General features: G+C 36.5%; 1 protein-coding gene across 2 annotated transcripts in view; it reads left to right on the top strand.

The window, feature by feature from the left end:
• Window positions 1-22,856, top strand: part of mtrr (5-methyltetrahydrofolate-homocysteine methyltransferase reductase) — a 51,377-nt gene that overhangs the window by 2,861 nt on the left and 25,660 nt on the right. For both annotated transcript variants that reach the window (XM_007254763.4, XM_049485534.1), the window contains 9 exons: window positions 198-315; window positions 1,596-1,977; window positions 3,587-3,700; window positions 5,460-5,613; window positions 6,267-6,355; window positions 7,534-7,714; window positions 14,401-14,443; window positions 17,076-17,265; window positions 21,232-21,350. In XM_007254763.4, coding sequence (XP_007254825.2) covers window positions 198-315; window positions 1,596-1,977; window positions 3,587-3,700; window positions 5,460-5,613; window positions 6,267-6,355; window positions 7,534-7,714; window positions 14,401-14,443; window positions 17,076-17,265; window positions 21,232-21,350 — 1,390 coding nt within the window. The remainder of the gene's footprint in view (window positions 1-197; window positions 316-1,595; window positions 1,978-3,586; window positions 3,701-5,459; window positions 5,614-6,266; window positions 6,356-7,533; window positions 7,715-14,400; window positions 14,444-17,075; window positions 17,266-21,231; window positions 21,351-22,856) is intronic.

Below are 22,856 nucleotides of genomic sequence, written 5' to 3'. Positions count from 1 at the left end.
TGGTCCCCTGCCTACCCTGTATGTTAATCCAGCCCTGCACAAATGAGTCAAACACTTTTGAACAAAATGCCATTTTGGAACAGTTGTTTAACTGTGCTAGATGATTTCACTCATAACCTGCATTCTTCCAGATGTTCCAGGGACAGCATTTTTCTTACTGACTAAATCAATGCTCTTTGTTTTTGTATTTCTCTCAGGGCTGGGAGACACAAATTATGCCAATTTCTGCAACTGTGGAAAGACCATCGACAAACGTCTGCAGGAACTTGGTGCAAAACATTTCTATGCAACGGGTCATGCTGATGATGGCACTGGGTAAAAACATGCTGTACATTGGGTTACATAGTTATGGTTATTAAACCTTACTGACGCTCAGGGATTACCTAGTCAGGAGAAAAAAAATAGACAGCTTGTCTGTTTCTATGGCTGCAGCAAACTATTTGCGTGCTGTTGTGTTGTATACCTGACAACCCAAGGTGTGGAAATGGGACTGTGGAGTCCTATGGTGGATGGTGGTTGGAAGCCAAAACCCACACAGATATAAAAATAAAGAACATTTTGTTTGAAGCCCTGCTGCAAATTTCTGTTAGTGCTTAAAATTTAATGAAGGTTTTCTTAATATCTGATTATACATCCTGATCATGTTATAAATTAAAACAGAAATATAATCCTTAACGGTTCTTAAATGTATTCGTGGATGCTAAATAAGTGCATTTTGCGCAGTATGGTGTTTGCTGTTGAGGGATTATGCTTAGTCCTATATAATTGTATTTTCTGTTTAAGTAAATATCTCAGTTTAAAATGCTGTGTAGTCAAAGGCTAGGCTTAATCTCTGTATGGGAATTTGCCCATATATCTGCTGTGTATTAGTTGTCATCATTGGCAGGGGACCAGCATATCAACACACATATTTGAGTGGTGGTTTAATTAATCTTTAGCACAGCAGTGTCACTGTTAAACTGGATAATAGAGCTGATACGAGTGAAGCAGACACAGTGTTTCTGGGGGTTTTACACTGCTAGTTTGACACTGTTAGGTTGAGACTGATGTCCGTACAAACTGTGCATACACAGGCGGGCTACTGTCTCTAGCTCTAACTACAGAAAGTTAAATCTACAATGGTTTCTGATAAAGTGGTTGATGAGTATGTACTAGTTTTAACTCAGATCCTAAAATGGCCATTGCCCTGCACATTTTAGTGGGTTTCTGCTCTAATGTACTACCTTTGGAAGGAATCATTACTTAGCAGATTAGCTGGATCATGTGTGTTGTAAACTGAGATAAACACTAGAAAGGTTTCAGTTTGGCAGAACTGAAAAAAAAAAACATTTGGACAAATAGAGGAACTTAAAAAACAAGTAAGCTAATATGTTAGCTTTAGCAATTAGTTTGCTATAGTTTATGTTGCAATTAAATATGTTTTGTTCAGCTGACCTAAAAAATCACATTACGGACAATTTTAAGTTTTTTTTTTTTTTTTTTACAGTGTACCATAATTGTGAACCAATGCAATAATTGATATCATATAATATTGCACACTGTAATATTAAATGATGTAACTGGTGATTTTGGTTTGTTTGTTTGTTTGTCTTCAGGCTAGAGGTAGTAGTGGATCCTTGGATTGAAGGACTTTGGGAAGCTCTAAAAAAGGCATTTTCCAGGATGTCTGACTCAAATCAGGAGGGTACTGCCCAAGGTGAGGCTACTGAGAAAAGCACTCAACAAGGTGCAGAAATCCAAGAAAAGCTGGACTCCTCTGCGGTCAGCCTTCATCTTTTGAAGCTCGGTGATGTGGAGACTCAAAAGGAAAAGGCAGAAACCTCTGCGTCTGAGAGTGAAACAACAGAACCCTCCGGAGCCCCTCTGGAGCCAGCTTTGATTCGGTCTGTACCGCCTCTGTCTCAGTCTGCTCTCAACGTCCCTGCGCTGCCGCCGGCGTATCTAGAGGTGCGTCTGGAAGACGTCCCTGTTGAAGAGGTAGGATGCGCTCTGTTACATCATTAAAGCAAAACTTCAAGCTAAAACCATTTTTTACAGCTTACTCCAAATGCATTTGGTCAGTGAAGTCATGTCTGATTCTTTTACAGTGGGGTTGATAAGACTATTTTTCACAATGTTTAATAAAAATAACCTGTGTCTTTTATTTTTGTAAAAAATATAAAAGATTTACACAGGGTGGTATCCAAAACATTGTACATAGACAAATTCTATAGTAGAATATAGGCAAAATAATTTAATATACAGTCATATGTACATGTGTAGTTGATTTATATAGGTCAAATTGGACAACATTATATGTCCATGTTTATAGAAAGCGTATTTAATTACTCATACATCTCAGAAATCACAGAAGCACATTATTTAGAGATTGTTGAAAGTATTGGGACATAAATTAGTTATTAAATTCAGGTGATACATTCAGTCCCATTTCCATGGTTATATAAAATAGAGCACCTAGCCTTTACACACATTAGTAAATTAGTGAGTGGAATTATTGATAAGTGGAAACATTTATGAACCACAGCAACAGCAGGGGAGGGGTAAATGCTATGGGGTGGGTTTTCAGGAGTTGGCCTAGACCCCTTAGTTCCAGTAAAGTTAAATCTTAATGCTTCAGCATACTTACTTATTTTATACGATTGTGTGCATTTGACTTTGGAGAAACAGTTTGAGGAAGACCCTTTCCTATTCCAGCTGACTGAACACCTGTACACAAAGCAGGGCGTAAAGCATAAAAGCATAAAGGCATGACTGGCTGAGTTTTGTGTGGAAGAACTTGACCACCTTACATACAGCCCCGATATCAACCACATTAAACACCTTTGGGATAAACTATAACATCTCTCTCTTCACAAAAGTCTTGCTAGAAGAGTGTAAAGTGTTGTAGCTGCAAAGGGGGACCAACTCCACATTAATGCCTATGAAGTTAGAATCCTAAAATCTTACATAGGTGTATCCTGTAGGTTATCTTGTACTTTTGTCTGTTTAGTCAATATACAAATGTGTTAATCATAACATCACACTAACATTAAATTAATGACACTGTTTTTGAACAGTACTTTCTTTGCATGTTCTATATGTAACAATGTTTGCATACTACACAAAACTCTTTTAGTTTAAAAAGTGAGGTAAAAAGTATGGGCCCTTAACTCATTAAGTGACCATCTGCAAGCCAAGGTGTCTTTATACCCTTCTGTAATCAAGGAATAACCCAGACAAATTCACACAGAAGTCACTTTATTTACTAAATTATACATTTTAGTATGGGGTTAACATTTTTGTGGTTTGGGGTGAGTGTGTTTGATTCACGCTTTCCCCATGCACAAAAGCTTCTATTATTTATTAGCCCTGTAGATCAAAATTATAGTGTAAAACTATAGAAGCAGGAAGGTCTGGGCTCATCGGCTACATTTGAATACATTTGATTTTTTTTTTTTTGCCAAACTGTTGCTTTAATGGTGATGAGATGGCCATAAGGAAAAAATATGGTGGTTTAATGGAACTCAGCATTATAAATGATGATATGACGTTAATATTAGAACATTAGTGGTTGTGCTGAAACAGCTTGCCTCTGCTTGTCCCACAGGAGAGTGTCCATGTGCTGAAGGAAGACTTTCGTGAAGTGCCGGTTTCAAGAGCGCTTCATTTAACCCGAGATGATGCAGTGAAAAGTGCCATATTAGTGGAGCTGGATATCGCAGTATGTTTGCATTCCTGACACTGCAGTGAGACACTTAACACACGCTCAACTTAAAAAGCAACATTAAATGGTTCACGCTATTCTTTTTTTTATTTCTATAGTATTTATTCTTTTGGACTGCAATAATGTAATGCTTTCAGTATTTACAGTCCAATATATATATATATATATATATATATATATTTAATATATTAAATTAAATATATTTTAACTTTTAACTGATTACATAAGAAGTATTAATGACAAACTACCAGGTCATTATGTTGATTCTTTTGAATATAATAATCAGGGGTTCCAGGCTCTTGCTATTAATATGATAAAAAAAATAATAATTTATTATTTTGAGTGAAAAGTGGTTGGTCTGTAATCATAACTATTTCTATGGACAATTTGTATTTCTTGAAATAATTAAGATAATAGGTAATATATTAATATTATTGTCATTTTATAAACATTTTATGCTATTGATGTATTGATATAATTTCATAAAAATGCAGTAGCACTACTTTTAAATAGCAATAAATGCTTAATTATAGTTTATTTCGGTTGTGGTTTTACATCCTAAAACATCCTGTGAAAAGTTCATACTATATTTTTAAATATTTTAGAAGACTGGCTAAAATTTTACTTTACTAATGTAAACAAACACAAGAAATACAGTGTGCATTTTCTTTTTCGCAAAATATATTGCATGATAAGTTAATAACACAATTATTGTGATAGGTGCAGGTGGTCAGTAACTTAATGCTTAAAGGGCTCATGTCCTGCACTTTTCCCTTGTAGAGCATTTATTTATTTTTTTTTAGTAATCAAAAACAGTTAATATATATAATTATTTTTTTCTTAACTATTTGTGTATTGTGTTTTGTTATATGGGGAGAAGAGACACTACAAAACACTTTACACAAATGTACTTTTTTACCTTTCTTTTTACCTTATCTTTTTACCTCTTAATATCCTGTTAATATTTTATTTTAATTTGGTAAAACTTCCAATAAAAACACTTTAGTACTATGGAGTTTATTCCTTCCAATTACCTGCTTAATTACCAGAGGTGTCAAACATGCAGCCTATGGAGGGCAGATATGACCTGATAATTAATTCAGAATCCACACTCTAAACTTAATCACCGCCTGTCTATTCCCTGTAGAGATGCGCTGTCAATAGAATTCAACTCTGGATCTGGAGCAGATAAACATAAATTTTACGGTGCCAAGCCCAATACCAGGCGTGGGCCTGAGGGGTATTAAACCCCATAATTGAGCTGTGAAACAAGAGAACTGTGTTTTCTGGAATGAGGCTGTATTTTTGAGATGGGTTGGGGAGTTGGGAATGAGGTGGGATTGTGATCATCCAACATCTTGATTTTATTACCATTTTTGTGGCTGAATACAATCAAATTCTCAATTGTTAACAATGCTTTAAAACCAAGAAGCAACTATTCCAATGACAGAGACAGTTACTATAACAGAAGCAGAATACACTATTTAATCACAATTTAACTGAAGACACATGGCAAAAAAATAGTATTTCAGTATTTGAAAATATAGTATATGTATATTAATAATTAACAGCATTTATTTTGGGAGGTTTAGGTTATTGGTTGATAGCAAACTGAAGAAACTGTATCGAGATGTAATTTATAAGAAGATGAGTTAAAGATAACATCAGTCTTTTAGCCTTACTTGCTGCTAAAACCGGTACTGGCTTCTAATGGCTTTTTCTATGGTATTTGTTGAGTTATCTTGTCTCTCCTCAGGATCAGGACATGCCTTACCAGCCAGGGGATGCCTTTGATGTGCTGTGCCCAAACAGAGCCAGTGAAGTGGAGGAGCTGCTCTCCAGACTCGGCGTAGGAGACCAAAGGAACCGTTGTGTTTATCTCCAGCTGCGCAAAGACACCAAGAAGAAAGGTGCTGAGACCTTTTTGAAGACATAATCAGTGACATCAAGGCTCCCTGTCCCTTGTAGATTCTGAATTGCATCAGAGCAGTGATGGTGATATTTCACCTCCCTGGTTGGGACATATTGTAAGAGTAAAGTAAGGAAGATGAGTAAAAGTAAATGTAGTGTTTCTGTAACAGTGACCCCTATTCACAGCTGCCATCAACATGTATGATCCATTCATAAGTAAAAAGTACGAAATATGTGCAGCTCTGGAAAATAAAATAAGAGAGCACTGCTGAGTTTCCTTGATTTTACCAAATTGAAAACCTCTGGAATATAAACAAGAGGAAAATGGATGATCACAAGCCATCAAGATGAACTGCTTGAATTTCTGCACCAGGAGTGGCATACAATTATCCAAAAGCATTGGGTAAGACTGGTGGATCAAAAAACAGGGTTATTCCACCAATATTTTTATTTGGAATTTGGGAGAAACGTTGTCTGTAGTTCATAGAATCATACAAAAATGTTCATTTTACTCAAAGCATATACTGACAAATAACACAATCAAAGAAACAGATTCAGATCTGAAGTGGTCTCTTTTTCAGAGCTGTTTATTTCTGTTTATGGGTTTGGATTTTAGTAGTGGATTTTTCATTTTTGTTTTTTGCATCAACAGGTGCCCAAGTTCCCTCTTACATCCCACAGAAGTGTACTTTACAGTATCTTCTCACCTGGTGCTTAGAGATAAGAAGTGTACCAAAAAAGGTAACACCCTGAGTCTGAACATAATTTGTGTTTTTTTTTGTTTCAGATTGGTTGCAACAATATATGTTTAACACATACAGCCCCCTCCAAAAGTATTGAAAAAATATTATTTATTGAACACAAAACAAATGGGTGGGTTCAGACAGAAGGTGCTATCTTTTAAACTGTGTATCAGATCCAGTTGTAAATACCTGGAAACAAAAGCTGAAATTGATTGATATTTTTTGCTATATTCATATTTTAATGTCAAACCCTAATATTTTTAGTCTACAGCAATGCTCCAATACTTTTGGAGAGGACTGAGAACTGAGTCATTTTGAGTAATTTCTATGTTATATATAATTATATTATATTATTAATATATTATGCACTGCCAGATTGATATTATGTTGAAGTAAAAAATATGTAGATGCAAGGTTTTGTGCTGCTACAAATATAATATAGATATAATAAAGGTTGGTGGTATTAACATGGAAAAAGCTCAATAGATCTATAATGTGCAGATTAGTCTGGGAAAGTTTTAAAAAGATATCAGAACAATTAAAAAAATGTCTATTCCACTGTACAGAAAATAATTTACAAACAAAAAAAATGAAACTTAGCAAGTGCAGACTGCAAGCTGTGTAAAGAAGACTCCAATGACCCTGAAATATCCTCAGGGGACCTATAGGTACTATAGGTATAGGTACACTAGCTAATCACCACAGCTGATGTCAGGGTACAGCTTACATCAAACATGAAACTCAAGATTGATTTGTCCAAAACACACTGTTCTAGAAGTTCTAGGTTTCTCTGCCTAACTTAAGCCTTGTTCCATTTTTTGTTGACAGAATGGATTTCCTGCTTGCTTACATCCCATAAAAAAGACAGGGAAATAAAAAAAAAAAACCTAACTCAGTCATTAAAAGCAGTTGCAGTAGAAAAGAGGCTGTTTATAGTACAGTCTTTTATCTACAGTCTTCAGAGAGAACCTGGTGAAATTTCTGTCCAAATGCTGTGAAAAATGGCAGATTAAATTGCAAAGGGAGCAGGAGTATATAACAAAAAGCAAGGTCTACTGGATCCTTTTTACCAGAATAAAGTATTAATGTTACATATCCCTTTATGTTATATGATGTTATTGTATCTGTATCATAGTCAGGATTGATTGGTAAAACGTGTTAATTGCTTGTTTCCAGGCGTTTGTGCGGGCGCTTGTGGAGTGGACGCAGGACAGCAGAGAGAAGAGACGCCTGCAGGAGCTGTGCAGCCGTGAGGGTTCAGCAGATTACAACAAGTTTGTGCGAGACACTAATGTTTGCCTGCTGGATCTGCTTCAAACCTTTAGTTCCTGCTCGCCTCCACTCAGCCTTCTCATTGGTAAGTCACCTTTCTCACTCCCACTTCAGGCTTAGAGTATGTAATAAACTGCATTTGTATTTATTTATTCTTTCTCAATATATATATATGTTTTACAACTACTAATCCACAATGTTCTTCAAAATTATCAGCTTCTATGTTTAACAGCAGAGAAAAGTTTTATTTGCTGTAGTAGATTTGAGGATATCTTTTTTTAGAATTAAATGTAATGAGTTTTCCTAGAGTGACACCAACATTACAGAAAATGAAACATCAACTTTGTTCATACTTCCATGCAAAAGGTCGGCATATGATATATGGGTTTTGGACACACCTTAGAAAGGCTGTAAATGTGTGACTTTTGTATATGTTGTCCACCTTAACAAACTTAATTTGTACGCATCTCACTTATTACCATTCAGCAAATAAAGCCCTATCCGGACGGGATTAGTTTCTCAGGTGATCCTGGTGTAATTTTCTCTTTTATGGGGGGTCCTCTGTTATTTTATTCTCGTCTAGAACGATCATGTATGTGTTTTTCTAAGACGTCCTCTCAGAAAATTACAAGCTGATTTACCTACTGTTTTTTGCTGAACGCCATAGTCCCGTCTGGATGCACATCTCTTGCATTTAATAAAATAGCTATGTGTCTGCAGCTATGAACCGTAATTACACTTTGGGCATGCGTTTCCACGGCTATCACAATTCCAAATTTACGATTTTAGAACACGGCTTAAATAGATCACATCAACTTCACATTTCACTATGTTGTTTAGGGCACTTAGATGCACAAGCCATTAAATCCCCCAGGTTGGGGCACCTCCCCAGACCTCCCCAACTTCATACCACTTTACAAACATTCAACAGTACTATTCAACATTATTTCAAAATGGGTTGTGGACAGGGCTTAGAAAGGTCACTCCATATGTCAGTATTCATGACTGTAGAATGTAAGGGAAGCTACTTCCTGTTTCAACCCCCACCTAGGGGTTCAGTTCTCTAATATGTCATCAAGCATCTCTGCTCCACTGAGCCCCTATGTCAAATTTTGGACCCGCACGGCCCTCAGGGGCCAAACGTACTGCCTCAGAATTTCTGCTTTGAGACACTCAAATAAATGGCTTCTGAGACTCTGTGAGGGTCAGACCTGAAGAGGATAAGTTCATAGGTTGTTGTGCGGGCCCTGCTAGATGCTACGTGTTGTTCAGGTTGAGTTTTTGAAGTTGTGAAGCAGTGTGATTCCGGTTAGAGAAGCGCAGAGAGAGAGAGAGTGTGTTACTTCACAATTTATTGTGGGAAGACAATATTGTTGTTCACAGTTGTTTAGTGTGTCGTCTATAACAAAACTAAGAAATTACATGAGGCTTAAATGAGTCACTAACAATTGAATTATAGAACTTAACTCACATACATGTGTTGCGAAGTCAACTAACCTAATCACACACTGAAAACATTAGCTGTGTTTGTCTCATCATATAAATGTAATTACCATATTTTTCACACTATAGGGCGCACTTAAAATCTTAACTTTCCCAAAAATCATCAGTGCATCTTATAATATCCGCTAACCACGCTAAGCGCTAGGTCTTCCACCGCTCAGAGGGGAGTATATTGGACTGTAGTCTGCGTGTTTACCATATTAAAACATGCTACATGAGATGAACCGCTAGCTATCATCACCCTGGCTTACTGGAACATTCAGAGTTCCTCAGTGTAGCGCTGTCTGGCAGCATTTACTAGCGCTAACCACGGCTAGCGCTAACGGTTAGCTGCTAATGCTAATTCTGTTGCACACAGCCTTAGTGGAAATCTGAAAATCTGAGTTTACTGTAAGTAAACAGAAACACTTTACTCACCAAGTAAACTGTTTTCAGGAGAGAAATGTTTTTTTTTTTTTACAAATAAAGTTTTGTTTACCTAACTTAGCTTAGCTTTACAGTTCTCGCCACCCAGCAGCGAGACCTGCTGAATTAGAAGGAAAACATGGTGTCACCCCTGTTCCTTACTAGTCTCACATAATATGCTTTATAATCCAGTGTGCCTTGTATATGAACATAGACCAGAAAATAGACGTTTATTGATAATGTGCCTTATAATCTGGTGTGCTTTATAGTGCGAAAAATACGGTAACTGTAAATTCTACACACACAAAAATTTAGTAGTCATTGGCGACTCACTTGTAGATAAGTTACGCACACCAACTCAAATGCAGCAAGTCTAACTCTCTGGGAAACATGGTAGTCAGTCTGTAAGTGCTGCTGCTCTCTGTATTGCTTGAAACAGTCTGATCCAGTACTCCAACTACACACTGCTTCCTGCTGGCGTGGTGCCGAGTGACAGTAAACATTTGCTGAAACATTAAGGCTTTCTCACAGTCGTCTCACTGATGTTTCACTGCACAAGGGCTAAACTGTGCCTGATAACTTTCAAAAATGTCCACAAGGTGGCAGTAAAATCACACACATGACTAGATCCCTAGTAAATGAAGCCAACATCAGCTCTCCTCACTTCTTCAGGAGACTCGGGGGAATTAACTTTCTGTTGGAAGTGGATGCACGTCTATTTAATACTGGTCTACCTGTTTCTGAAACACACAATAAAGATCATTGTTTACAAAAACACTTCTGCAGCAAGAATGCTCATGAACAAGGTTATATCATCTGCACCCCAGTGTAAATGTGCCTCAGCTCTATAGCACACCAAAATTGGCCGTAAGTGGCATTAGTTGCACAGAGTGGAGCTCTGTGCTGCCTGTTCCATTTTTATAGACCAGATGGCATTGCTGAAAGTCTGCTGCATTGTCCACTATTTTTAGGCTCTGAGGTCTTTTGTTAGATTATTTTAGGGCACTATAAAGTTCATTAGATGAGAGCAGTGGGCCAGAGTGGCTTCATAGCTCTTGATGAAATATTTTAGACATAATTATGATCATTTTATGAGAGCTCTATTTATCTAGTTGTTGTTTTAAAAGGGTTCTTTAGCTATAGAATTAAGTCTAGTTGTTCAGTGATCTCAAATAGAATTGTAGTAGATGTTGTTCCTGACAGTGTGATTGTGTGCCACTTAGTAATCAGAAGCGTCTCTAGTTAGTCAGACTGAAAACAAATTGCTGTTTGGGATGAAATATGCTAATCTATTTGTTCCACGACAGATATTTTTAGTAGTATTGGGAGAAATTTTGGTTGTTGGAGAGATGGATGTGTTCACATTGCTATAACATGACTCAAATGCATTTCAGACCGCCTCCTGAAGTGGGTTGAGTAATCATTTTTAAAACCACCTTGAGTATGTTTACACTTGCATTTTATATATACATTGTTGTGTGTTTTCATGTTTGGCCTTATCCAGATAATATGCTGATACTCAGGATGCATTAAGTGACCAGGTATACATGTAGTCTTTATTTTTTCAATGCAGTTTCAGTTTGCAGGAAAACACACTGCAAAAGTGATTTTTTTTATTTGTTTGGAAAGTAAGGAGCAAAGGAATTTTAATGGAGAGTCTGGATACTTCTATTCAGGTAATGCTCACTAAGAGCAGCATGAATGAACCACACAAAGCCAGAAAATGATCACTAAAATTCAGATTTTTCAGTTTAGGGCCAGATTATCTCTTAACACTTGCTCTAGTTCACATGAGACCTCATTATTAAGCGAGCTGAGACTGTTTTAAAATGTTAATATGCTACATATGGATATTATGGTATATACAATTGCCTTTAAAGGCATAATTTAAAAACGTGTGCAAAAATCAAGAAAATACACTTAGACCCCAGAGGCTTAAATGACAGTACTGCAGGCTATAAAATCCACCCTGTTATCCAAAGCTAACCAGCTTAGCTAAAGACATATCCACTACCAGATCAGGAGAATCTCTCGCTATCTTTAAGACACTCCTGAAGACAGAGCTCTTCAAAGGTCACTAACTCTCATAACACCTCTAACAAACTAACTACTAACCTCATTTCCTTCTTCCCCTCCTTCACTCCTCTATCTCATTATTTCCATTTGACCTCCTTTAGGCCCTGTCTAAATTTTTTTTTCTTAACCTTAAACTTCTATTATTATATGTACATCATTATTGTGAGTCGCTTTGAACAAAATCGTCTGCCAAACGTAATGTAATGACATATCAGAACAAACCATGAATAATTGTATCAAACATAAAATAGACAAACAAAGATTTTTACTCAACTTTATTACCATTTACTTAAGCACTGTTTATTTAAAATTCAAGAACTAAAAAGCGTATGATTTTAGGTCTAAATATTGTCATTTGCCATCATGTCAGTGTTAAATTCAATATGAATGTTGTGTATTTCTGTTTTTCTTAGTCAGTCACCAACCTAAGCATCCTCGGTTTTGGGGGCAGAGCAAGAAGACATATGGGGAACTTTAACCATTGTTGGTATAAATATATTTGTAAATAATGGAATGCATCCTGGGCAGCAGAAGATTACTTCGTTCAAAACACACGGGCACAGAAACACACAAGAACGCACATTGAGAAAGAGCACATGTTTATACAGTAGATCAGTCTTTGAACTCAGTTGATTATTGGTTGTTTTAGGTGTGCAGTTAGCACCATGCTAATTATTGTTGTATATGCGTCCAGAATTTGTTAGCTTGTTAGATTTTAAGCTTTGTAGCTCCAGCAGAAATGTACAAATGCAAACCTCAAACACCAAACATGTGTTGGCTGATGAACTGCATTTGGGGTGGGGGTTGGGGGGCCACTGTCAAACCTGTTTTTCACCAAATGATTCCTTTAAAGTTAATGCCACTGCTCAAGGGGAAACAGCCATGATGAGTGACGAAACGCCATGTGCTATTTATTGGATTCCCTTTCAATGAAGAGGAGCCTTGATTTACAACAGCTGCTCAGAATATTTAATCCTTAATTGTAATTCATTGGTGATGTTGGAGACCCTCAGCACTCACATATGGTGCAGTTTAGATTGAACTTGAAGCGTGTGGTTGGGGGGGGGTAAACAGACTCCTGCCTAACATGGACTGGTAAAACCTAATTACAATTAATAAACACCTGCATCAGTGCTGTTTTCATTATTGGCCAATTAAAATTAGAGCTGTATATAGCACCTGCACTGCACTGCACAAATCCCTTGCTATGAAACGGCACAGTGACATTTATTATTAGTTATCACAGCATTATCCTTCATAATACTCATATGAAAACACAATTGAGATGTTGGATGTTTTATAGTGAACTCTGGGTATTGGGACAAATCACAGATGTTCTCGGAATGTCTGAATGAGTAAACACGTGGCTGTGGTCCCACACACAAAACATACATTTTCCATTGCCAAGATAGCAATACGCCAGAAATTTACCTGATCACACCTCACTTACAGTCTACAACACCCATCAGCGTAGATATGTTCACAAGCACCTTTGCTATTACCATATCCATGGTTCATTAGCCTTTCAATCTGTTCTCAGAGTTCTCAGAACTATTAGAAACCATAAAAACAATGGTCCATTTTGCCAGAAAAGTGGCTCCATCTCCACAAAAAGCCACAGCAGGTTGTTTGAGGTTTATATCACATGATTCTCTAAATTATTGGCTGGTTGCAAAGTAGAAATCTTATAAAAAATTTCCTGCAGTTAGCACAAGGTTGTTTCCTTCCATCCTTATGGTTAACCAAATATCAGTTTAACTCTGCTATTTAAATTTGTCTGAAATAAGGATTAGGTATTAAACTTCATTTCTTGGTAATTGTAGAAACTAAAAAACTTCAAAACAGAGTATTAATAATATCTGCAATTCAGTACCAAAATTCTATGTTTATGTAGTTGGTCTGATTAGTGAGTCAGTAGACATGCATTCCAATATTTAGATTTTTCTTAGATTATTTTATAAGGTCAGCACACTTTGGTTAGTTTAAAATTTATTGTGGACTGTCAATGCAGCACTGTCAAATATTTTGTTTTAATATTTGAATTAAAAAGGAATTGTAAAATTAAAGAGGAATATTTATAGGCCAGAATTCTGTTACATCTGCCACAAAACAAACACTATTATTTTATTTTACCAGCAGTCAAACATGGTGGTGGTAATGTGATGTGAAGTGTAGGCACAGTTGGGTTAGTTCTCAAACATTTGAAGCATCAGGGCAAATTCATTTAAATATTTTGGAGTGGCTTGGTCACTAAGATGCTCTGGCTGATCCGAATCTCCAAATACAAATCCTGCAGAGAGGAGTATGACAACATTTTTCCACACCAATTCATGTGCCCTGTCTGAAAGCATGACCTTAATATTTAATATTAAAACCTAAAATATTGCAATGTACCTTTCTCTCAAGTTCATTCAACCCCATCTGAGAACACCAGAGAATGAATTGGCAAAAAGTTCAACCTTCATGCTGTAGGTAAAGTCGGCCAAAAACACTGTTCATCTCACAAGTACACAGCGAGGACACTGGAGACTTTCTAATACATGCGTTCCTGAACCTGTGAATATGAAATGCATTCAGCAGTGGAACCAACCTACAAAAGACTTTAAATGGAACAAAGGTCATGTACTGTCTCCATCTGCTTTCAGACTCGCTTCCAGCAACTCCATCTGAGTTAGAACTGAATGAGAAGGCTAAGCTTAAGAAATGTTATATGTCCTTAACATCTCCATTTTATATAATAAAGATATATAGATCACCATCTGAGCTCTTTTCTCTCTTTTATTACAGAACATTTACCGAAGCTTCAGCCCAGAGCCTACTCAGCTGCAAGGTAAATAGGCCTCCTTTTAAACACCTGTGTCTATATTCGGAATCTGAATAGAATTTAGGTTTTAGGTCATTATTTACAGAAGCAAAGAAAAGTTTGCTCCCTTTAAAACTGTAATGACCCTTTGATGTGAAGGTTTAAATTTAAAAGGGGTTAAGAGACAGTGTAATTGTATGTTTGACATTTTCTACATTAATTTAAACTATAAAAAAGCCTCTCTAAAAATGGAGATATACTGTTAGGTTGTGTTTATGACTTTATGTAGGGATGGACTGAAATAAAGTTTTTATAGTTTCTTTTTCCAAAAACAAAAATTAAATGAAGGCTGAATACAAAATACCAAACTTTTTTTTTTTTTGCATGTTTTCATTAGATTTGACACTTTTCCAATACTGAATAAATGTTATAGCCTGCGTGTATTTTAGGCAATTTCAGAACAATATTAAAAATATTTTACTAATTTGGTTGAGTATTGATTAGTTAGTTTTTTTTTTTTACATTTTTGACTGAATATCCCAAATTGTATTATTATCACACACCCTCTTTTAGTCATGTGGAAATAAGTTATTGCTTGCTTATGTGGTTGTGCTTTATATAATCTGGGTCTGAAATAAATTCACTTCACAGCATATACCCGTGAGCCATACAGTGTTGGACACAACATAAGCAAGTCAATTTGCAGTTTGAAGTATGTGATAATTTAGGCATGCATTTTTCTTTATGCTAATGTGTATTTAAAAGGAAACTAAAGACTCAGACCCCAAACAAGTTTTGGGTGATTGACTGAATTTGGTCCACAGTGTGGGAAAATGTGTAAATTGGGTTTTTGGCAGACCTAGCACTTTAAACTGTGAAGCTTGCTGTATGTTGAGCAGGAGCCATTCATTCTTATCAAATGCAAGTAAATGTAAGGATGCTGCTTTCAGAGCAGCGTGACACACTGCACATCTCCTTGGCCTGCGAGAGGCTTTGTGTCTAGACTAATGGTCGTGACTGAGTGTAATGATGCTGGTAGGGCTTTTATTTCCTGAGCAGCAACATTAGGGCACTAAAATATTAATGTTCGGTCGGCAGGGTTCCCCAGAACTAGACTGACCACTGAGGAAAAGATAATGATGTGTGTAGTCCAGATAGACTACACATATCATTACATACAGGTTCATAACTTCTTGCCTTATCGCAGCTGGGCTGGTTTATTAAAAGGAGGCTGTGTACTGTAATTTGTTGGGATTTGACTGGACAGTTCATTTGTGTTCTTGCAAAAAAAATGTGTTGTAATTTATTACAGTAAAATTGTAAACCTCAATTCCCTTGTAAACGATTATTGGAAGATTGCAAAACAAACCTTCTGCAGACTCACACTGGATTCAGCTCCCTCCACACGTATTACTGATGAGCAGTATACCTACACACGCTGCGGATTCATACAAGATTAACAGGATTAACAGGACATACTAGTTTTTAAATCCATTCACAATTATTACTGCTAGACAATAAATGTAAACACGTTTCAGATTCATACTGGATTCAAATCCATCCACAATTATTACTGCTAGACTGTAAATGTACACAGGTTTCAGATTCATACTGGATTCAAATCTATCCACAATTATCACTGCTAGACTGTAAATGTACACAAGCTTCAGATTCATACTGGATTTAAATCCAGTATTTAAATCTGAAAGACAGTAAATGTAAACACATTTCAGATCCATGCTGGATTCAAATCTATCCACAATTATTGCTGTTACACTGTAAATGTTTACTCGTTGCAGATTCATACTGGATTCAAATCCATCCACTATCATTACTGTTAGATTGTAAATGTAAACAGGTTTTAGATTCATGCTGGAGTCAAATCCATCCACTATCATTACTGCTAGACTGTAAATGTAAACACGTTTTAGTTTCATACTGGATTCAAATCCATCCATAATTATTACTGCTAGACTGTAAATGTAAACACATTTCAGATTCATACTGGATTCAAATCCATCCACAATCATTGCTGTTAGACTGTAAACCTACAACAATACAGATTCTTGCTGGGTGGCAATCACGTATCTATACATCAATACATTTATTACTTCAGATTCATACTGGATTAAAATCAATTAAAAACAATTGTTACCAATAAATTGTAGATCTGCACACCATATATTTATACTGGATGTCAATTACACTACAAGTATTGCTTTCAAAATGTTGTTGAAATATGTTAACATTAAACATACAACAAATTCACACTGGATTCAAAGCCCTCCACAATTATTAATGTTAAACTGTGTAACTAAACACAATGCAGATTCATTATTGTTGTCAGATTGTTAAAGCTACACACTCTGCAGAGACATACTGGTTTTGGTCCTTCTATTTTTTTATATTATGTGAAAAACTTCATGCAGTGTACATTCATTCTGCATTCATATTGGATTAAAACGATTACACAACTATTATTCAGTCTATTATTAAACAGTTATCAGATGGTCAAAACTTATACCTTACAGATTCATGCTGGATTTTTTTTTTATTTTATATTAAAATTGAATAATAATAGTTATGCATTAAAATACCTCTTTGTAATTGTTCCAGGTTTTTATTTGTTTTTTTCATCTGTTTGTGTGTGACTGTGTAGCTCCAGTCTGTGCCACCCTGGAAAAGTTCACTTTGTGTTCAGCGTGGTGGAGTTCCCGGCCTGTGCAGAGCATCCCGAAAGGACAGGGCTGTGTACAGGTTGGCTAGTACACCATGTCTCGCCCATCCTGCAGCCCTGTGGGACGATCACGGCTGCGAAAAAGACTGCAGACTGTTCAGCTTTACCCAAGGTGAGTGCACTCGGAGTTTGACCTTGGGCCAGCTCGTCCTCCCTCTTCCTCGAGAGCCGTAATGAATCCTCTGGCTCAGAGTTTTTCCCTAAAGCAGAAACATGGCAAATCACAGGCCTGGTTTGATTTGTTCCAGAGCCCTTTAGGTACAAGCTTTGGAGAGAGAGAAAGAGAGGGAGACAGGAGGAGAGAGAGAGAGAGAGAGAGAGAGAGAGAGAGAGAGTAAGAAAGGGCTCGTTCTCAGGGTGGAACACCCACGATTAGCTTCTCACAGTTAGAGGAGAAATATGAACTAATTAGCTTATGTTGGTTATCATAACGGGATGTATGGTTATGTTCATATTACAGGGTTAAACGGTTTAAGTTGTTGTCTAAATGTAGCTTAAGGCTGTTGTGGTCAGAACTGTGAAGTTTGTCTACTTTACCACTGTGATATGCAAATCGCCCCTGCAAGCAAGTTGGTTGGTGTGTTGCAGTTGTTTAATATTCAGAGCTGTGCAGAGTAGAGGAAGTTGATTCTCCTGTAATATTATTTTACTGCAGTAAAATAGAGAGAGCCACAGAAAAAAAGTAAAAGCATCTTTACAAAAAAAATAGTAGAAGAATAAACGAAGCTGCTTAAGAACTAGAGTAATAATATCTTGAACATGGGTGCATTGTTTAAAAGCTGGAGGGTCAGTCTTCAGTGAAGTTGGATAGTTGTCATACTCAAACAAAAGCTGCATTCCAAAGCCTAGACTGCAGTCAAGGTAAGGGGTGTGAGAAAATATTGATATATATCAAAGAATCACAATATTCTTTTCTCAATTTTCAATATTACAGTATTGATTTTCAGTTAGGTTACATTCAGGCCTGTTGCAACAAAGCAAGCAAACCATTCAAAGACAACAACTCGTTAAGAATTGCAATAGCCAGCCCCCAAGGTTCTGGTGAAATTATACTTCGGCATAGTACACTGTAGCCTATCTGTGCCCTGGACCCGTTATATCCTGCACTATGGGCCGAGATGCTCCTCCCCAGAAATCCAACTACGTGTTACACAGAGAGCAGAAGCTGTGATTGGTCCGCTGAGCCGGCCACACATTCCCGCCTTTTGCGGTTTAAACTGCAAAGCAACCCAGAGGCACGGACACATGAAAGCAGAAGTTAAAGGCTCGATTCCACCAAATGCATGTGTGTTGCATTCTAGCCGATGCGGTTCAGTTCTAGTCAATGTTTTTCGCAATGTGTTTTGGCTCCGGTGCTCCATTCAAAGGGGGTGAGGGCATCAATTTTGCTTGGGGCTCCCAAATACCTTGAAACAGCCATGGTTACATGTGAAAACTGATGTCAGACAGTGGTTCATTTAGTGTTTTTTTGTTTAACTCCCTCCCACTAGATGGCGGTGTCAACACTGTTGTGTTTGAGTATGACAACCACACACACTTTTCTGGACCCTTTTCTTGTGCACCCCTGCAAAAAACCTAAATCCTAGCAAGTGAAATTATCTCTTTTCAAATTATCTTGTTTTTTTCTGCTTAAATAAGAATTGTTGTCTTACCAAGCATTGTAAGTGGACGATTATTTTGCTTATTTTAGGAACAGACACCTTAACTAGGTTCATTTAAAATATTGTACTCCAAATCAGCACAAAAAGCCACCAATCAAGTTATTCCGATTCCTGTGTCCACAATTAAGATATGAAATTGGGGGTTTTTGCTTGATTTAAGAATTTCAAGAGTATTATTTTAAGAATTCTTACTAAACAAATTAGCTTACTCCATTGGCAGTTTATTTTGCTTATTACAAGCATATACATCTCAATAGTTATATAATTTTCTAAATGGATATTTTTGGTTCTTGGTATGTCCAGCATCTCTCAGCACAGCTGAGCTGAAGTGTGTTAGACACTATTGTTTTATTTTTTGGATCCCCAGACCTAAGAGGCACAACCAATCACAAAGCAGTACATGTGCTTTTATAATACCAACCACTTATTAAAATATTATTTGATATCATGCACAAAACCAGTACTTGGTTTTGCATTAATAAACAGCATTAAATTACAGCATTAATAAAATAAAGGCCTGTATCTTTGCCGTAGGGTAACATGGTTAATCTGTGTCTGCCCTGCTGCAACGCATGCATCATTGAACATAAAACTTCAACCAGCACAAATCAGGCTAGTGTTCAGCAGGTCTAAAAAGCTTCATTAACGCTGGAGCACACTGCAGGCGCCATGGTGACTGATTTCAATGTAGTCCCTTAAACTCTGTGACTTTTTTTTTTATTATGTCCTAAGGATTATTATATAATAATTACTTGAAAAAAAAGTGAAAACTGCCTCTGTCATTCTTAAGTAATAGGAGTGAGGAATTCGCTTCTGGAACTACTGATGGTTTTGTGTAATGTAAGGGGTTAGGATGTAATTCAATTTATTTCAATTATCTATGAGGTTATGAGGGAAGTTATGGAAATATGCACAGTTATACTGATGATGTTCACAATAATCACATACCCGAAGCATGCTAATACTCTGCTGCTATGATTATTGCAGGGCTGAATGTGACTTTTATTTATTTATTAATATTATGTTTTTAATAAGACTTAAGCTTCTTGCATCTGAACTCCTAGATGTGACACATGATTGTGTAACCATGATTAGAATGAATCATTTATCATTACACTGCACATACACTGATCTTTCATTGTGTGTAGAGAATCACTAGAATGTACCCAGAATCCATATGGAAAATCATGCAATAATCTCTTACAAATGTAGCATAGAAATATTTCAAACATATTTTTCAAATGCTTTCTCATACCATATGGTTCATATACAGTGCCCTGAAAAAGTATTTGAAAGTAATTGAAATTATCAAAAAACTTTAATGTCAGCCAAAGATTTACTATAGTAGTAAATATAAAATATAAATATACAATTTTTTAATGATGATTTAGTTTATTAAGGGGAAAAAAGCAATCCAATCCGTGGCCTCCTTGAATTAATGGTGATTATCGACTTTTTTTTGGAAAACTGAGTTTCCTGAGCCACAACCTGGCCTGATTACTGCCAGACCTGTAGAATCAAGGTATCATTTAAATAGAACTGATCTGAAGAAATTCAAGACCAGATGAGAAAAAGTCATTGACTGATCCATCAGTCTGGAAAAGGTTACAATAATATTGCTAAGGCTTTGGGACTCCAGCAAACCACAGTTAGAGCTGATATTCACAAATGTAGAAAATGTGAAACACTGGTGAACCTTCCCAGGAGTGGCCTACCAAAATTACTCCAAAAAGTGCATGGACAACTCATCCAGGAGGTCACAAAAGAATCTAGAACAAAATTTGAAGAACTGCAGGTCTCACTTGCCTCAGTTAAGGTCTGTATTGATGATTCAATAATAAGAAAAAGATTGGGCTAAAATGGTATCTATGGGAGAGTTTCAAGGCAAAAAAACACTGCTGAAAAAAAAGAACACAAAGGTCCATCTCACATTTGCCAACAAATAATCTTGATGATACCCAGGACTTTGGGAAAATATTCTGTCTCGAAAGACAAAAGTGGAATTTTTTGGAAGGTGTGTGTCCCTTAAAATCTAAAATAAAACTAACACATAATGCCAGAAGTTTATCTCTACTCTGTTCCGCTGATGTTATAAGATGTTATAAGAAGTGTTACACTCAAGACCACTTATATGGGCAGCCATCAGAACAGGGGTAAAGAAAGTTTGATAAATGGTTATATAAACTAAATTATATTTAATCTCTTTTTGGGGTAAAAATGTAAAGGTTAGTGACAACATATGTACATATATTTATATGTGATTTTTGACAGATACAATTAAAGGCACAAATATTAGGCATATCATAGAAATGGAAAGATTACATTTAAGCATTAAAGTTGGAATGTTTACTCTGTTTGATGTTGCAGAGCCTTCAGAGGTCTGAACTAAACACTCCTGCTTGTGTTTTCTGACTCAGGTCTATGTGAGGTCACGGATCAGCAACACCTTCCACTTGCCCTCTGACCCCTCTGTGCCTGTAGTGATGGTGGGTCCTGGTACAGGCGTAGCTCCCTTTATCGGCTTCCTCCAGCAAAGGTCTGCAGTTGTCTTGTTATTATGTGTTGTGTGTGTGTGTGTGTTCATGTGTAAGGGGTGTACAGATTTGTTTTTGGTGAAATTCCAATTACAAAAGCAGGAACTTGTGGTAAAAAACATTTGGTAAAAGCATCATTACCATTTAGGATATTTATAGAATTTATGGCATTAGGCTAACATACTTAAAATTGTCTAACATAGGGAGGTAAAATTAGTATTAAGAGGCGTGCTTAAGAACTCTTATTGTTATAGTGAGATGTGCTTGCCCAGATCAGAAACAAACCTAGTTTTTTATAGGCTGGTAATGTTGTTACCCAATACACTGTACATAACACAAAACAAGCAATACTTATAGTAAGTTCCTACATATACGAGATTTAGGAAATGCCCCATTCAAAGGACTGGTCAATTGCTGTAAACAGAACATACAGTCAAAAAGCCAGAGATCCAATAAAACTAGGCAAACAAAAACAAAGGGCAAAAACCACAAGGAGGACTACTAGGACAAACGTTCATATTTAATAACCAGACAATAGCATTGAAAAGGCTTAATATACAACAAGAAGGTTGGCAATACTTTGCAAAATACGGCAGCAAACTGTAGGATATTTATACAGATCAAGCTAGCGAATCACAATAATGAAGGACTCTGGTGACAAATGTGAGAACTGTTCCTAATTGGTTTGCAGAGTAATCATGGTAAGTGTAGTGTGAGGGGTTGATAAATGCAGGTGGGAGATCTAGAAGTGTGACAGAAAACATAGTGATTTTTCTATTCACTAGTTACAGAACAATAAACATTGTTAATAAGGTCTTAATAAAGGTATAATAAATGTAATGCCCCTCATATGTGATTTGGGTAAAATGTAATTTTCCACTATAAGTTCATTTAGCCTGAATTTTAGTGATAGTTGCAGTTAGACCTACAGATGTCAAAAATCACAAAAAGGTCCCCAGTCCTATTTTTGAAATTTATTTTATTCCTTATTTTTTATCCATGAAATATATTTGTGCAGGTCTAGGTCCCTGCATGACATGGGTCCAATACATTCTATATGGGGTTGTGGTTAAAACTGAAAACATAAATGGATGGATTATGATGCAATAAGTTTTTAAACTTTGTTCCATCAATGACAAAATTTTACTTTGTCTTATATCATTAAATACTGTTAATCCCATTGTGAGGACATTTACAGGTCTACACGTCTTATTTAGTCCTTTAGGAGAACTAGCAAATTATTGCATTTTCTCTACTGGAAAGGGCACAGTTTGGGGCACTCTTCGTAGAATTTGCATAGAAGGCACTTCATAAATCACCGTTTACTACTTGAAGGGCAGAAGGGCACCCCTAGATGTTTACTCATTATGATACATTATTGCAATTTCTTTATGTACATAGCACATCATCATCATTTATTTTAAGAAGGGTCTTCTTTTATTTTTGCCACTATACAGGGCACTTTAGGGCCAGTTTAAAAAAAAATCTAAACTCAGGTCTGGTTTAGT

This window comes from Astyanax mexicanus, chromosome 1 (genome assembly GCF_023375975.1).
Source record: "Astyanax mexicanus isolate ESR-SI-001 chromosome 1, AstMex3_surface, whole genome shotgun sequence".
Taxonomy (NCBI): domain Eukaryota; kingdom Metazoa; phylum Chordata; class Actinopteri; order Characiformes; family Acestrorhamphidae; genus Astyanax; species Astyanax mexicanus.
Note: the sequence above shows the minus strand (reverse complement) of the source record. Positions and strands in the feature narration are given on the sequence as shown.